Raw genomic sequence first — 17,974 nt, 5'->3', positions numbered from 1 at the left:
TAACTTTATAACAGGTAAAGAGTTATTACATTTGTCTATACTTGTTGTAAAGAAAGATGGAAGTCACTTCTTTATATATATATTTATTTTTATATTTAATTATATTCTTTCTTATCACTTTGTTTTTTCTTTCATTTTTTATTCTTTCTCACTAGTCTTTTTTTCTTTAAACTTATTTTGTTTTAGGTTTTATTTTTGTAATCAAAATCCTTAATTACATGCAAAGAAAATAATAAATGTTTAATAAGAAGTAAAACCTGATGCATTCAGCATAGTTTTCCCTAGTTAAATGATCACAGAATTGTAGATTAAACCAGATAGAATGCTGACAGAAGAAAAGAACTTGGGGCACAATCCTAAACAGGGTATTTAAATTTAAGGTTTTCAGGTTGTTTAAAAATCAGAATTGTTCCCAGATAAAAGCAATGCAAATGGAAGGTTCTGAAGAATGCTGCTGTATTATGTCAGCTTATGATGCACCTAATATTCCAGCAATAACTGGAAGCACTTTGTTGATATTAAGCGCAGGACATGGATTTCCATGATTGCTTTAGATTGTTAGGGGTTTTTTATTATTTAAGGGTACTTTTTAATTAAAAATTTTATGTGGTCTCACAAAATACCAAAAAAAAAAATTTATATGGATAAAAATCCATGTAGCCAGAACAAAGCAAATAATATTATTACAATTAAAATTTGTAGCATGGAGTAGCCCTTAGATCACAGTATTTAATTACCTTGGAAGACTTCCTTAAGGTCTGTAACCAAGAAGTCCTCTTGGGCTTTTTCAGGAAAAGAATTCACAACTGTCAAATAGAGTGAATTCATCAACTGTCTGATTGTCCCTTATCATCATAGGTATGGCCGAGCATTTTTTCAATAATTCAGTAATTGGAAAATGAATAACTGACAAATGTGATCACTAAAGCACATAGAACAACTAACCAACCATCTTTTATACAGATAAATTATGCTACCTCAGCCCATGTGGTAAATATTGTGAGAACGTAGAAAATTGGGTTGAATAAACTGGGGTGCATTTAATCTTGCGAAAATACGTCATGCAAATCTAGCTTGCTGTGTAATAAATATTTTGCTGTTTGAAGGGAAGGGAAGATATGTTGTTTGAGCAGACATGGGTTTGCACCAGCCAGTTTAAAATGGTTTTTCACTCCATTTAGATATGTGAATGAAACATTAATATCAAAGAAACTACACAGGATAACAGCATATACATTTAAATTGTTTAAATATATGTAAAAATAATCTATAAATGAAAATATTATGCCTGGTATTACACCTAATGTAAGGCTATTAGTCATGTGATGTGGCAATTCTAGGACCCTTTATATAATCTTCAAGAGATTACTGCCTATCTATTTCATTTTATTCATAGAACTTACAGTCAAGAAGATTTAAGTTGTATGTCAGCAACATCCATAGGGTCACATCTCACCTATTACCCTCTTTGAAAAGCTAAAAAACTTACACAAAAAATAAGTTCATTCTTGAAACTCTATCAACATGAAATTGATATATTGGTGTTAATTCAGGAGAAATAATAAAGCAATAGCTTTTTGAGCCAGGCTCATAGCCCATAACCCTGAGCTTTCTAGCTTTTGGTTGTCCTTTTCTCCTGATTACCTTTGGAATATGCACCCATGCATTACTTCCAAACACCCTTAAATGTGCCAGACATGGCTTTCCCCCATGTAGCACATCATTAATAGAGGAACTGCACAGCCTATTGATCAAATAATTAGCAGTCAACATGGCTTCACCCCAGTATGACCTGCTCAGACCAGAATCCTTCAGCAATGAGTCTTTCATTGTTTGTAAGACTCCATTCCATCTTTTAGCTACACCATTCTCATCTGCTGTATACAGATTAGTGTATTAGTCTATACTGATTAGTCTATGTCTTATTCCTAACTGACCCAACATTGTTGAAAACTTGCTGACATAAATTCTGAACCTCTGTCAGTTTGCAGCTGGCATACCTGTTGTCTATATCTTTCTACAAAGCTTACCCATTGCTTGAACTTCTGTAGCACCACTATTTTACTCTTTAGCAAATAGCAGAACCTAAACCTGCTGTAGTCATCTACAATGACCAGTGCATACCTTGCTCCTTCCAAACTGGCTTGCATTGACCCAACCAAATCTGCAGGTACCAGTTCTAGACCTCTTGTTGTCTGCCTTGTGCTATTCTTGCTTACTGGGAACATTTTGGACTTCAATGATTTACATACTGCACAGTCCAAGTATGCCTTACACTCTTTCGAAGTTAATCTTTCTCCAAACTGTTGCACTTTGAAGCTGGCATATCAAGCTTTCTGTGCAAGAGATGAATGCATGTATCATGTTGTGCCACAACATGATACATGCAACACTTAAAGATTATCCTGCCCTGTGCACATAAACTCCCATTTCTTTTTATGAGGTATTTCCCATCTACAAATGTGATATCAAACCCTTGTTTGTCTAGACTGGAGACACTCAGTAAATTATGCTCCATTTCAGGCACACAATATATTATTAAACTTTCTCTCCAGACATGGATTAGCACACTGACTTTTCCTATGACTCTAACCTTCTGGCCATTTGTTAAGGCTACTGCATCTCCTCCAGCTGGATCCAATCTAAAAAACAATTTACAATTATTAACAATTGTTTAACTAGCACCACAATCTATTAACCATTTGTCTCTGCTATTACAATAGCTAGGTTTTGCAACAGCAGCTTGTTTTCTGCCTTGTAAACAGTTTTTCTTTAAATGAGTTTTTTCCCCACAGATAAAACATCTCCATTTTTCCTGTTCTTTCTTCTTGGGAATTCTTTGCTGGGATGTAATCCGATCTCTTCTGTTGCTCTGTTCTCTGGAGACACGCAGTCTGTTGCTTTGCTTTCTCTGCTCCTTGGACCCCCACCTCAGGAATTTATAAACAATCTTTGTAAACAGCAATGGATCATGACCCACATTTCCCAAACTTACCACAACTAATTACAATGATCTACTACATGTTGATTTCACAGAAGAAGCCATTGAAAAGGCATTACGCAACCTAAAACCATCTCTATCTATTGGCCCTGATGGATTTATTTTTTTAAAAAGCTCTCAACCACCGTAGCAGAACCTCTTAGCATAATCTACGAAATGTCTTTTAGAACCAGCTCCTTGCCTAACTAATGTTCACTAGCCATGATCATCCCTATCTTCAAAAAGAGTGATCCCAGCCTAGTTAAAAATTACAGACCAATCTCATTATGTTTCATTTATTTTTATTTTTATTTTATTTATTTATTTTTGTCACAACAATATATGTAAGTATCATACAGAAAGGTTATATAGTATATAAAGGTATAAGCATATATATATGAAGAAGAAAAGAAAAACAATAGGACAGGAATGGTAGGCACGTTTCTGCGCTTATGCACGCCCCTTATGGTCCTCTTAGGAATGGGGTGAGGTTAATAGTAGAAAATTTTTGGTTAAAGCTTTTAGGATTATGAGAAGAGACCACAGAGTCAGGTAAAGTATTCCAAGCACTGATGATTCTGTTACAGAAGTCATATTTTCTGCAATCTAGATTAAAGCGGTTGACATTAAGTTTAAATCTATTGGTTGCTCTTGTATTATTGCAATTAAAGCTGAAGTAGTCATTGACAGGAAGGACATTACAATAGATGATTCTATGAGTTAAACTTAGGTCTTGTCGAAGGCGACAGAGTTCCAAGTTTTCCAAGCCCAGGATTTCAAGTCTAGTGGGATAAGGTATTTTGTTGTTTACAGAGGAATGGATAACTCTTCTTGTAAAATATTTCTGGACACATTCAATTGTATTGATGTCAGAGATATGGTGAGGGTTCCAAATAGGTGAGCTGTATTCTAGAATTGGTCTAGCAAATGTTTTATATGCTCTGGTTAGTACTGTAGTGTTTTTGGAAAAGAAGCTACGCAAGATTAGGTTTACAACTCTTAGAGCCTTTTTTGCTATGTGTTTGCAGTGGGCTTTGACACTGAGATCATTTGACATGAAAACTCCGAGGTCTTTAACGGGATGGGGGTCATCTGTAAGGTAATGTCCATCAAGTGAGTACTTAGTGTTTGGGTTCTTTTTTCCTATGTAAGACTGAGCATTTGCTGGTTGAGATTTGGAGTTGCCAAGTTTTAGACCAAGCGGTTAGAAGATTTTTGAATGATAGATGTATTATCAGTGGTGTTAAATAGTTTGACATCGTCAGCAAAGAGAACACAATTACTTGAGATATGGTGACAAAGATCATTAATGTATAGTATGAAGAGTGTTGGTCCAAGGACACTGCCTTGAGGAACGCCACTCTTGACAGGAACAGGATTTGATAGAGCATTGCCAATTTTGACCACTTGTTGTCTGTTAGACAGAAAAGCAGATATCCATTTGTGAAGGGGTCCTGAAATGCCATGGAATCAGTCATAAACCAATCCATTACCATCTACTTAGAGACAAACAACCTACTCTCTAACAAGCAGTTTGGCTTCAGAAAAAAATTGTCCTGCAATCTGCAACTCTTACTGCAAAAACATATGGACTTCACAACTTGACCAGAGTAAAGCAATAGACACAATTTACATAGACTTCTATAAATCCTTTGATTCAGTGGTACATGACAAACTACTTCTAAAACTAAAATCTTATGGCATTTCCAGATTTCTGCATAAGTGGATAGCTGTGTTCCTATCAAACAGGCAACAAGTAGTCAAAATAGGGAATGCCCTATCAAACCCTGCACCTGTTAACAGCGGTGTCCCCTAAGGCAGCATTTTAGGACCTACACTGTTTATACTTCACATAAATGACCTTTGTGATCGTATTATAAGCAACTGCATTCTCTTTACTGATGATGTAAAAGTATTCAACACCACCGACAATGCTGCTATCCTACAAAGAGACCCTAACTATGTGTCAGAGTGGTCAAACAATTGGCAGTTCCAAGTCTCAACCAACAAATGCTCTGTCTTACACATTGGCCAAAAAAAATCAGAACACAAAATTCAAGCTCGATGGATATGACCCTCACTCAGTCAAGGAACTTGGAGTACTCATCTCTAATTAGCTAAGTGCCAGAGCTCACTGTAACAGTATTGCCAAAAAGGCATTGGAGTTGTTAACCTAATCTTCCATAGCTTCTTCTCCAGTAATATTGTACTGCAAACTAGGGCATATAAAACTTTGCTAGACCAATTCTCGAATACAGCTCATCTGTCTGGAACCCACACTGCATATCGGATATTAATACAATTGAATGAGTCTAGAAATACATTACGAGAAAAGTCCTCATCCTCTGCTCACAATAGAATTCCTTATGCCACCAGACTCGAAATTTTGGGTTTAGACAACTTAGAATTTCATTGCCTTTGTTTCAACCTAAGTGTAATACATAAAACTATCTGCTACCTACCTGACAATGACTACTTCAGCTTTAACCACAACAATAAACAAGCACACAATAGATACAAACTTAAGGTAAACCTCTCCAAACTTGATTGCAGAAAGTACGACTTCAGCAACAGAGTGGTCAATGCCTGGAATGCGCTACCTCACTCTGTAGTCTCTTCCCCAAACCCCCAAAACATTAACCTTAGACTGTCTACTGTTGACCTCACCTCATTCCTAAGCGGTCTTTAAAGGGCATGCATAAGCGCATCAGCGTGCCTACCCTCCCTGTCCTAATACTCCCTTTTATTTGTATCCATTTCATGTATTCATAATCATATTTTATACTTATATCTGTTATCTAATACATGCTTGATGTAATAATTAAATAAATAAAAATTTCTCCTCATGGTTTCTTTTAAAATGGTGTTTTTGTTCTTCAGAACTCAAACAGGCTTTAAGGGCTTCCATATGTAATTCCTGTTCTGGTTTGCATTCAGAAATGGCTGAAACAATGTCCCACATTTCAACAAGACTATTTAATACCAACAGCACTTCCTGAGTTTCAGGAATTTGCATTCCACACTGTTTTAATTCAACCAATAGTTTCTGCATGTGCAGCAGATGCTTTTCTGTGCTCTCTTATGGCAGCAGCAATTGTCTCGATAATTGCACAACATTGCATGCTGACGCACTCACATGCACACTTTTCAATTTCAGCCAAATCTCCTTTGCAGTTTTTAAATCAGCTACATTTAAGAATTGTTCCCCTTCCAAACTTAAAATGATGTAAGCCAGTGCCTTATTATGCCGCCATTGATCTGCAGCTGCTAATGACCCCTGGGTGAATTAATGATGAAGCTCCTTAGCCTTCAGGAAGCATTCCAATTTTGTAGCCCAAATAAGATAATTCTTCTGTCTCAATCGAGGCAGAGAGTTCTCCTTAAAATCAACACCCATCCGGCAAGCCTTCTCAGTCTTGTTTCCTTTTGTTTATAACACAGGCAGTCTCTCAGCTTGATTACAGTTTCGTGTTGAGCCTCAATCCTTTTTCTTCAGTTTGACTGTGTGCATTGGCTGGCTGGCTGGGATTTGGGCCCATAACCTGTTAGTTTTATTTGAGAATCACCCAGCACATGTTCAAAGAATTGAGCAGGATTCATAATACGCTCAGTACCCCATAATGATAAAGTGAAAACAGAATTTTAGAAATGGCTGTAAATTTATTAAAAAAGAAAAAACTGAAATATCACATTGGCATAAGTTTCAGACCCTTCACTCAGTACTTTATTGAAGTACCTTTGGCAGCCATTACAGGCTTTCAGTATGATGTGACAAGCTTTGCACCTGGATTGGGGATTTTCTATCATTCTTCCTTGCAAATCCTCTCCAGTAATATTGTACTGCAAACTAGGGCATATAAAACTTTGCTAGACCAATTCTCGAATACAGCTCATCTGTCTGGAACCCACACTGCATATCGGATATTAATACAATTGAATGAGTCTAGAAATACTTTATGAGAAAAGTCCTCATCCTCTGCTCACAATAGAATTCCTTATGCCACCAGACTCGAAATTTTGGGTTTAGACAATTTAGAATTTCATTGCCTTTGGTTCAACCTAAGTGTAATACATAAAACTATCTGCTACCTACCTGACAATGACTACTTCAGCTTTAACCACAACAATAAACAAGCACACAATAGATACAAACTTAAGGTAAACCTCTCCAAACTTGATTGCAGAAAGTACGACTTCAGCAACAGAGTGGTCAATGCCTGGAATGCGCTACCTCACTCTGTAGTCTCTTCCCCAAACCCCCAAAACATTAACCTTAGACTGTCTACTGTTGACCTCACCTCATTCCTAAGCGGTCTTTAAAGGGCATGCATAAGCGCATCAGCGTGCCTACCCTCCCTGTCCTAATACTCCCTTTTATTTGTATCCATTTCATGTATTCATAATCATATTTTATACTTATATCTGTTATCTAATACATGCTTGATGTAATAATTAAATAAATAAAAATTTCTCCTCATGGTTTCTTTTAAAATGGTGTTTTTGTTCTTCAGAACTCAAACAGGCTTTAAGGGCTTCCATATGTAATTCCTGTTCTGGTTTGCATTCAGAAATGGCTGAAACAATGTCCCACATTTCAACAAGACTATTTAATACCAACAGCACTTCCTGAGTTTCAGGAATTTGCATTCCACACTTTTTAATTCAACCAATAGTTTCTGCATGTGCAGCAGATGCTTTTCTGTGCTCTCTTATGGCAGCAGCAATTGTCTCGATAATTGCACAACATTGCATGCTGATGCACTCACATGCACACTTTTCAATTTCAGCCAAATCTCCTTTGCAGTTTTTAAATCAGTACATTTAAGAATTGTTCCTCTTCCAAACTTAAAATGATGTAAGCCAGTGCCTTATTATGCCGCCATTGATCTGCAGCTGCTAATGACCCCTGGGTGAATTAATGATGAAGCTCCTTAGCCTTCAGGAAGCATTCCAATTTTGTAGCCCAAATAAGATAATTCTTCTGTCTCAATCGAGGCAGAGAGTTCTCCTTAAAATCAACACCCATCCGGCAAGCCTTCTCAGTCTTGTTTCCTTTTGTTTATAACACAGGCAGTCTCTCAGCTTGATTACAGTTTTGTGTTGAGCCTCAATCCTTTTTCTTCAGTTTGACTGTGTGCATTGGCTGGCTGGCTGGGATTTGGGCCCATAACCTGTTAATTTTATTTGAGAATCACCCAGCACATGTTCAAAGAATTGAGCAGGATTCATAATACGCTCAGTACCCCATAATGATAAAGTGAAAACAGAATTTTAGAAATGGCTGTAAATTTATTAAAAAAGAAAAAACTGAAATATCACATTGGCATAAGTTTCAGACCATTCACTCAGTACTTTATTGAAGTACCTTTGGCAGCCATTACAGGCTTTCAGTATGATGTGACAAGCTTTGCACCTGGATTGGGGATTTTCTATCATTCTTCCTTGCAAATCCTCTCAAGCTCAGTCAGGTTGGATGACAATCACTGGTGGACAGCCATTTTCAGGTCCTTCCAGAGATACTCAATACGATTCATGTAAGGGCTCTGTCTGGGCCACTCTAGGACATTCACAGAGTTTTCCCTAAGCCACTCCTGGGTTGTCTTGGCTGTTTGCTTAGGATCATTGTCATATTGGAAAGTGAACCTTCAGCGTAGTCTGAGCTCCTGAGTACTGTGGAACACATTTTCACTGAGGAGATCCCTGTACTTTGCTCCATTCAGCTTTCCCTCAACAGAAAGCAGTCTCCCAGTCCCTGCTGCTCAAAAATACTCCACAGCATGATGCTGCCACCCTCATGCTTCTTTGTTGGGTTAATTTTGTGCATGTCTGATTTCTTCCAGACATAATATTTAGAATTCAGGCCAGACAGTTCAATCTTGTTTCATTAGGCCAGAAAATCTTGTTTCTCACAATCTAAGAGTCAGGTACTTTTTTGCAATCTTCAAGGAATCTTTCATGTGTTTTGCTCTGAGGAGAGACTTCCATCTAGCCGCTCTGCCATAAAGCCTAGATTGGTGGAGGGCTGCAGTTATAGTTTTTCTTCTGGAACTCTGTTCCATCTCTATACAGGATTTCTGGAGCTCAGTCAGAGTGGCCATCAGGTTCTTGGTCACCTCTCCTCTGGTTGTTCTGTTTGACCAGGCGACCAACTTTTGGAAGAGTCTTGGTTGTGCCAAACTTCTTCCATTTGAGAATTATGGAGGCCTCTATGGATTTAGGAACCCTCAGTGCAGCAGAAATTTTGTTGTAGCCTTCTCCAGATCTGTGCCTTGCAATGATCCTTTCTCTGAGCTCTGCAGGCAGTTCCTTTGACATCATGACTTTTGCTCTGCTACAATATGCATCATCAGCTATGAGGCCCTATATAAAGAGATGTGTGCCTTTCTGAATCATGTTCAATCCATTTAATTTACCATAGGTTGATTCCAATAGAAGCATATTAGCAACAATCAAGACAAAAGGGGAAACACCTGACCTAAATTTCAAATGTTGTAGCAAGGGTTCTGAATACTTATGCCAATGTGATATTTCAGGTTTTTTATTTTTAATAAATTTACAGGCATTTCTAAATTTATTTGCATTATAGGGTAGTGAGTGTAGATTAATGAGAAAAACATGAATTTCAACAACTGTAGAATCAGGCTGCAGCATAACAAAATTGACAAAAGTAAAAGGGGGCCTTAATGCACTGTATAATGATGACTACTTAACTATGGACTGCTTAAGAACGTGCAATATTTCTCTTGCTGCTGTCACTAATAATAAAGTATCAATTAGATGACAAGGATTTGGGTGCAGTATATTTAAAATATATTGTTTTTTTAGTGATTCTATATTCTTCAGTTGAAGCAGATGTTTGATCAATGCATTTTTTTTCAAGAGTTAAGTGATTCATGAGATAAAATAAAAGCATCCTTGTTTCATATGATGAAACGCTGCTGCATTTAATTTTCCATTCCTCGTCTTTGCAGATGGCAATCCATATACCTGGTGGATCGGGCGTGCCAATGAAAAGCAGTACTACTGGGGTGGCTCTGGACCAGGCATTCAAAAATGTGCCTGTGGCATTGAACGTAATTGTACTGATTCAAAATACAATTGCAACTGTGATGCTGATTCAAAACAAGAGTAAGTAAGATATTATATTTTGTTTATAATGTAAATGCTTCAAACAATAGTGAATTTAAGATTACTGTATAAATAAAGCAACAAGATCAGACCAAACAATAGTGACATTCAAGCTTACTGTACAAATAAAACAACCAGAACCTAGGGCTAGGTTCAATGCAACCAATAAGAACATTAAAAATTAATTTCATCTGTTGATTTTTTTGACCCTAGTTTAGGTGGCTGCAAGATAACTAGGGGAAGAATCTCCTACTAATTAAAATAAATAAGTTGAATTATTTTTCTGGGAGTTCATGATCTGGAATATTAAAACAAGCAATCAGTATTCTTTTAGCCTATTTAAAGAGTGATTATTTTGGAAGATACCATATTTTTATTGTATTGATCTATATAAATATCTTGTAGCTCCTGGAGTTCTTGTTTTGTTTTGTTTTTCAGTTAGGAAAATGTATTTTAATTTTTAAAAAATATTTTATTTTGATACTGAAAATCTAAGAAGCAGCAAAGGACTTTTTCTGAACATAAGCAATCTGAAACTAAAATTAATATTATGTTACTAGTCTGATTCTTATTAATTATATAAAATCGTGATTAGGGTTGGAAAGTCTTGATAATGACTTCATAAAGAAAAATTGATAACGGCTTACTGACTGTTTGGATTGAAAATTTATTCCATTCCATTATTAATAGTTACTAAACTGCAAAAGCTACCAGTAAAACTGGGATACATAGATAATTAAGTATATGAATATATAGAAAACGAGAATAAATTAAAGAGGCTTTCTTCATACAATTTTTAGATGAGGCTGGAACAATCAAAAGTGATATGAACAAACTAAGAAAATGAAAGCAGAAGGAAAGGAAGCAAAATAAATCAGCATGTGATCAGTTTAAGAAGAGACAGATCATAAGGGGCTGAGCTTCTAAAATAAGGCAAATATGTAAGAGATATTTAAGTAGATGGTTATTGAAAGTCTATGAGGGATTCTTCATGTCTGTGATCCAATCAATGATCAAACAGACATCCAGTGCTTTGCAGTATCCCCTGACTGATGCATTGAATATCATCCATGTTTTTCATTTCAAAGAGCAGGTAAACTAGAGTTCACTCTGATGGCACTCCTGTAGGAATACAACATCAAGATCTACATTGGTTACATGCAATACTTTCTTCAGAAAGCACCAATGAATAGTTTTGAGGAAAAAATATTTACTTAGGGTCTTCTGAATCAGATGGGCTAATCCTGCAGGCTGCACAATTAAATTGATAGGTTTTAACCCTTTCTGAAACATACAGTAGGTGTGTGTGTAGACAAATTTGGTGAATTGTAGCCCAATTTATTTACCACAAAACCCCAAATAATTTGTCATTCTTTTTTGACAAAGTGACTAAATTAGTGGACCAGTGAAACACAGTGGATAGTATATTTGGATTTCAGTAAGGCATTTGACAATAAGTAGACCATAACTTACTTCTTACTAAGCTAAAAAATGTGGGATAGGCAGCATCACCACCAGATGGATTTGTATTGAGCTGACAATATACTCAACAAGTAACCCTCAATGGAACTACATCTACATGAAAGGAAGAGAGCAGGAATAGCCAAAATTCGATAAGATAGGCTCAAGATCCAAATGGATCTTGACAGACTTGAACACAGGACCCTATCTAACAAAATAATATTCAATGTAGATAAATGTATGGTTTTATATTTAGGCAAGAAAAAGCAAATGTACAGGTACAGATTAAGTGAAATCTGTCTCAATACCAGTAACTGTGAGTGGGATCATGGAGTCTTAGTGGACAATCACCTAAATATCAGTGAGCAACCAACAAAAAAGCCAATACAATCCTAGGTTGCATTGACAGCGGGATAGAATAAAGATCATGTAAAGTATTAGAATTGCTTGATAAAGCCTTATTAAGATCACACTTGAAATACTGCATCCATTTTTGATCAGCATATTATTAAAAAATGTAGAGGCTCTGGAAAGAGGGCAGAAAAGAGCAACAAAGATGATTACAGGGATGAAGGCTAAAACATATGAAGAAGTTGGAGAATTAGGTTTGTCTAGTCTAGTAAAAAGAAGAACTAGGGGTGGCATGATAACAGTATTCCAATATTTGAGGGAATGCCAAAAAGAAGAAGAGATCAACCTGCTTTCCAAAGCACCAGAAGGCAAGATCAGAAACAATGGATGGAAACTAATCAAGGAGAGAGGGAATCTAGAATTAAAAAGAAATTTCCTAACAGTGAGAACAATTAAGCAGTGAAACAGTTTGCCTCCAGAAGCTGTGGGTGCTCCATCACTGGATGTTTTTAAGAAGAGACTACACAGCCTCTTCTCTGGAATGGTATAGGGTCTCCTGCTTGAGCAAAGGGTTGGACTAGAAGACCTCAAAGGTCCCTTCCAATTCTGTTATTTTGTAATTTGAAGGTTTGAGTACAACTATCATTTATTTATCATGAACCAGTTGAATTTATATTACTCATGACCTATGAACGTGCTCTTTTCAGAAAGCATAGCCTCATCCAGAATGGGCTAAATTAGATCTTAGCAATGTTTTGTTTCCATGTAATTTTAAAAGCATATCTTTGAAGATGCTAAATCAAAGTCATACTTTTTTTTGAAACACTGTTTTACAGTGCCCCCCCCACTTTAATAAAAATGCTAAAATAACCCTGATTCTTTTGTGCATCTATATATTCCCAATGGATCCAAATAGTTGGACAATTAAACATCCATGCATTCGTGCAATTTATATGAACACCCAAATCACAATGTGACTTTTTTCTAAACAGGGACATTTTTTTTTTAAATCAGATTCACTGCATTGGTCCTGACTAAGATGATACTGTGGCTTTCAGAACCCTACCAGCTTCACTGCCTACAATTAACTTGGACCAAGCTTCATTTTGTTTTAAATAGTGTTTAAGTGCCATGCAGCAATAGTATAAACATCATTGGTCTAATCAAATATTAAAGGATTACTTCAACAGAAAATTTTAATATAGAATAGAATAGAATAGAATAGAATAGAATAGAATAGAATAGAATAGAATAGAACTGAACTGAACTAAATTGAATTGAATTTTTATTGGCCAAGTGTGATTGGACACATAGGGAATTTGTCTTGGTCCATATGCTCTCATAAAAGAAAAGATACCTTCATCAAGGTACAACACTTACAACACTTAATGATAGTCATAGGTACAAATTTAACACTTGATGATACAACACAATAATAGTCATAGGCTACAAATAAGCAATCAGGAAACAATCAATATCAGTATAAATCGTAAGGATACAAGCAACAAAGTTACAGTCATAAGTGGAAGAAGATGGGTGATGGGAACAATGAGAAGATTAAAAGTAGTGCAGATTTAGTAAATAGTTTGACAGTGTTGAGGGAATTATTTGTTTGTTGTTACTGTATATTTGCAAATTCTGTGTCGGTATACATAGGTCTTCACAGAAGCTGGCATACGATGTTACAGTATCTGTGAGTTCATCCAGATCTGCAGAGGTATCTTCAAAAATATTCCAATCAGTGCAGTCAAAGCAAGCCTGTAGCTTTAATTTTGCCTCCTCAGTCCAGATCTTTGTTGATTTAATTGTTGGTTTTGTGGTTTTAAGTCTTTGCCTGTATTTCTTTTCTATCTTCTTGAGGCAGATAACAACTCTTTTAAAAAGGTGGTTGTATATGTTTAATGTAAAAAAATCTACTGTGTACTATACTTTGAAGAAATCATTGCAGAACATATTTTACAAGAATGTAAGAGTTCATTCTATTTCCATAACTGTATAATTATAAAGAGAAACTATTAATATAAGGTGTGACTTATTCAATTTATGAGCTGTCATGGTATAGAGATTACAATGCAGTATAGCAAGCTAACTTTGGCCACAGCCAGAAGTTGATCCTAATGGGGCTTGAGGTTGACTTACCCTTCCATCCTTCTGAGATCTGTAAAATGATGATCCAGATTGTTGAAGACAATATGCTGTTATTGCTGTACCTGTATATACTACTTAGACAATGCTAAAAAGCACTATGGAGCAGTATATAGGTCTAAGTGCTATTGCTATTGCTGTTGAATTCAGGCTTCAAAATGGTGTGCATTAACTGCTTAAAAGACTACATTTCTTTGTCCATATAAGAGCTTATATCAGTGGTAGTCAACCTGGTCCCTACCGCCCACTAGTGGGCATTCCAGCTTACATGGTGGGCGGTAAGGGTTTTGTCTGATATTGAAGCACTTTCCTTTTTTTTTAATTTAATTGACTTTTTTAAAAAATTTCATAGCATTATTTTAAAACATTTTCATTAGATTTTCATAAAATTCCCCGTGACAATTTAAATTTCTGAAAATATACTATTTGTATCAGCCATGCATAAGTTTAGTTCATGCTACGTAAGGGAAACTAAATGGCACTATAGTGCGACCGCAAACAAAAGAGCCTCGTCCCAGAATAGCTCGCGCATCTCCCCCCACACCACCCAGCTGTAACAGAAGCAGAGCTGGTAGTCGGCGCCCCCCCAAACCCAATCCACGATGCGTGAGAGGCATGTGCAGACGACGATGCACTTTATAAATCACTATTACTGTGGAACCGGGGGACAGTTAGAAAATTTTACTAATAACAGAGATACAAAAGTGGGCAGTAGGTATAAAAAGGTTGACTACCCCTGGCTTATATGGTACAATGTTTTCAACATTTTCCCCATAGACCTAAGAATTGAAGATAGAAGATTAGCTCGCATATTGCACAGGTAAATTTCTTATACATTGAAGATCCTTGAGGCCAATTTCAGTTTTGATTTTACTATATCACTAATAGAAACTGAGGAGAATTACATTTTCTATCTATCCATGTCAATGGGGCTTTTATATAGGAATTTATACATGCTGCAGTTATACAAAATTATATTTTCTATATTTATTATGTGGATGGTGGGGCTTTTATTTTGCTTTGTTTGCTTTATTTAGGGAGAGAGATGTCAGATTAGGTCTTTTTGTGCTTTGGGAAAGTGTATGTAGTAAGGAATCAAATAAATATTCTGCCTGAATCAGTGGTGGATTTCTACCGGTTCACACCAGTTTGGTAGTGGCAGTGGCGGGAGGCTCCGCCCACCCACCTGGACATCATCACTGACACTCTGTGCATGTGCAGAAGGTTCTGCGCATATGCAGAAGCGCTGTGCACGAACGGAGTGAGCACACACTCCCGATTCCAAACAGGTAGCAAAGGTAAGTAGAACCCACTACTGGCCTGAATATATTGAACGACTTTGGTGGGAAGATAACAGCATTTTGCCTGCTTTTTGTTTGTTGGAATATCTGGCTTAGTGTTGGTTTATGAAATCTGGCATATTCCTGATATATTCTTATGTGTGATGCAACAATCCAAACAGAGATGAAAGAAAATGTTGGCCAAGATGAGAATTATTACTCAACTAGAACCATTCCGGACTTCATATCTGTCCCTCCAACTCCACAAAAATATGTATCCTGAAAAAGTGCAGATGTACAGTACAAATAAATCCAGGCTGAATATTTATTCTAAAGGTAAAAGTTTCCCCAGTCCAGTAGTGTCTGACTCCAGGGGGCAGTGTTTATCTCCATTTCTGAGCTGGAGGATTTGGCACATGTTAAATTTACTGCATTCCTACAGCCTATGTTTTTGTGTTGGATTTTGGCTTTTAAATCATCTGTTTCTGTCTACAGTAATACATTTCCTCTATTTGTTCCATTCAATACACGTGAACGTTAATAATAATAAAGTGATCCTCGATGCTTGATTGACTCCACAGTAGTTACTTAGGCATTTTTACAGGTTTTGGAATAATCCCTACTTCATTTGTTCCCTAATTCATATCTTTCCACCCTGTCGAACATTGTGAAGATGTGTGTATGACACAATGAATCTTAAACTTTAGAAGTTACTTTTGTTATGAGATAATTTGATGCATCATTAAACAGTACAAATCTTTAAAATGAAGCAGTGGAACATAAAATGATGAAGGTTTTTCATATTTAGTTTGAAATGTATCATTTGAGAAGAAGTGTTCTTCCCCTCTTAATTTCAGGAATCCCTTTTTAGTCACAGATGCTCAGTTTCTATTCAATTTCAGTTTTGCAATATTTAGCTGATATTGCTTATGTGTTCACTAGACAGCAAGCTTTAAGAGAGTCATTTGTGGTGAGTCAATTATACCGAAATCAAACTGCAGCACTAAACACATTGAAAAATGAAAAAGCAAAAAGCCTTGAAAATCAAGTTAAATTCAAACCATCGCATGTTAAACCTGTTTCTGTTCTATCTCATCCCATTCCTTTTTATCTTTTATTTGATCTTACAACAGATGCACCGAAGTCTTCTTTATTTTATTTTATTTTTTATTTAAATGTAATGCCAAATTAAGAAAGACTCTACTCAGAGCTGAACACATATCAAGGAAAGTGTTCAGGTTAATAGAGTCCTTGTGTAATATTATATGATAAGTTGGCCGAACCATTGCAGATCAAACTTCCCCATACAGATTTTAAATAATGCCCAAAACACTGAAGATGATTCATTAATAGTTCTCACATTAATATTCAAGTCAACATGTGTTGAATAGAGGACAGATATTGAACAAGAATTCATGCATGAACTTGATGCATTAATGAGAATTTAAGTTGTGGCAGCAGGTTATGCAAATCAAGATTCAGTTCAAGATAATTTAGTTTTTGCTACTAAAGCCAAAATATGTCCGAATATTAAATGTTCAAGATATCCCATGGAAGTGTGCCATACTCTGCATACATCATTTTAAAAAATATTATTTTTAAAAAAAAAATAATTTAATTGCACTTTTCATGATAGTAATTAATTATGATCACTCTTACTATGTTCAATGGATTTTTTCTTCAAGTAACAAGTATAGAATTTCAGTCTCTTTTTGTTGTTATAATCTTTATGGGAGTAGATAACTTAGATTTAACACCTCTCTTCCAATGCAATTTATTGGAAAAACTCTTTTGAGGAAGATTGCTTTCAATTCCTGTAATTACCTGGACAAGTCTTTGCGATTTTCTTTAGCAAGATTTTTCAAAAGTGGATTTACCATTGCCTCTTTTCTAGGGCTGGGAAAGAATGACTGGCCAGTTGGCTTTATGCAATCTCCCAGTTTCTAGCCTGTGCTCACTTCTAAAATAATTTGGAAATGCTTTGAAGGCCATACAAAATGGGATATCTCTAATATTCATGCTGACTTTTTAAAGTTTTATATACAAGTCTGTAAAAAAATGTCATTGCAAAGTTTAATTAGATTTTTCTAGTACAAAAGATTGAAAAAGTAAGCTGTTTTCATGATATAACAATTATACAACAGTTTGAGGGTTTATTGTTACATAAGATTTAATTGTTACATTAATAGTCCAGCAAAATGCTGTAGACATAGTATACTTGGACTTTAGTAAAGCACTTGACAAATTAGACCACAACTTACTTCATGGTAAAATGCAAAAATGTGGGATAAAGAGCATTATCATCAGTTGAATTCATAACTGGCTGACAAACTGCATTCAATTTATAGTCCTTAATGAAACTACATCTATTTGGAGGAAAGAATGTATTGGGGCACCACAAGGTTCTGTCTTATGCCCAGTACTCTTTAACATCTCCATAAATGATTTAGATGAGGGAATAAAAGAGGAACTTATCACATTTTCAGACAACACCAAGCTGGGGGGAATAGTCATCGCTCCCAGTAGATAAATTTGAACACTGGACTCTATTTAACAAAATGAAATTTGATAATGAGCAAAAACCAAAATCACAGGTCTAGAATAGGTGCTATCTGGCTCAATAGCATTA

General features: G+C 36.0%; 1 protein-coding gene across 1 annotated transcript in view; it reads left to right on the top strand.

Annotated features, from left to right (window-relative positions):
* Positions 1 to 17,974, top strand: part of CNTNAP2 (contactin associated protein 2) — a 788,332-nt gene that overhangs the window by 589,487 nt on the left and 180,871 nt on the right. The window contains exon 14 of the mRNA XM_058182711.1: positions 9,952 to 10,108. Coding sequence (XP_058038694.1) covers positions 9,952 to 10,108 — 157 coding nt within the window. The remainder of the gene's footprint in view (positions 1 to 9,951; positions 10,109 to 17,974) is intronic.

This window comes from Ahaetulla prasina, chromosome 4, assembly GCF_028640845.1.
Source record: "Ahaetulla prasina isolate Xishuangbanna chromosome 4, ASM2864084v1, whole genome shotgun sequence".
Taxonomy (NCBI): Eukaryota; Metazoa; Chordata; class Lepidosauria; order Squamata; family Colubridae; genus Ahaetulla; species Ahaetulla prasina.
Note: the sequence above shows the minus strand (reverse complement) of the source record. Positions and strands in the feature narration are given on the sequence as shown.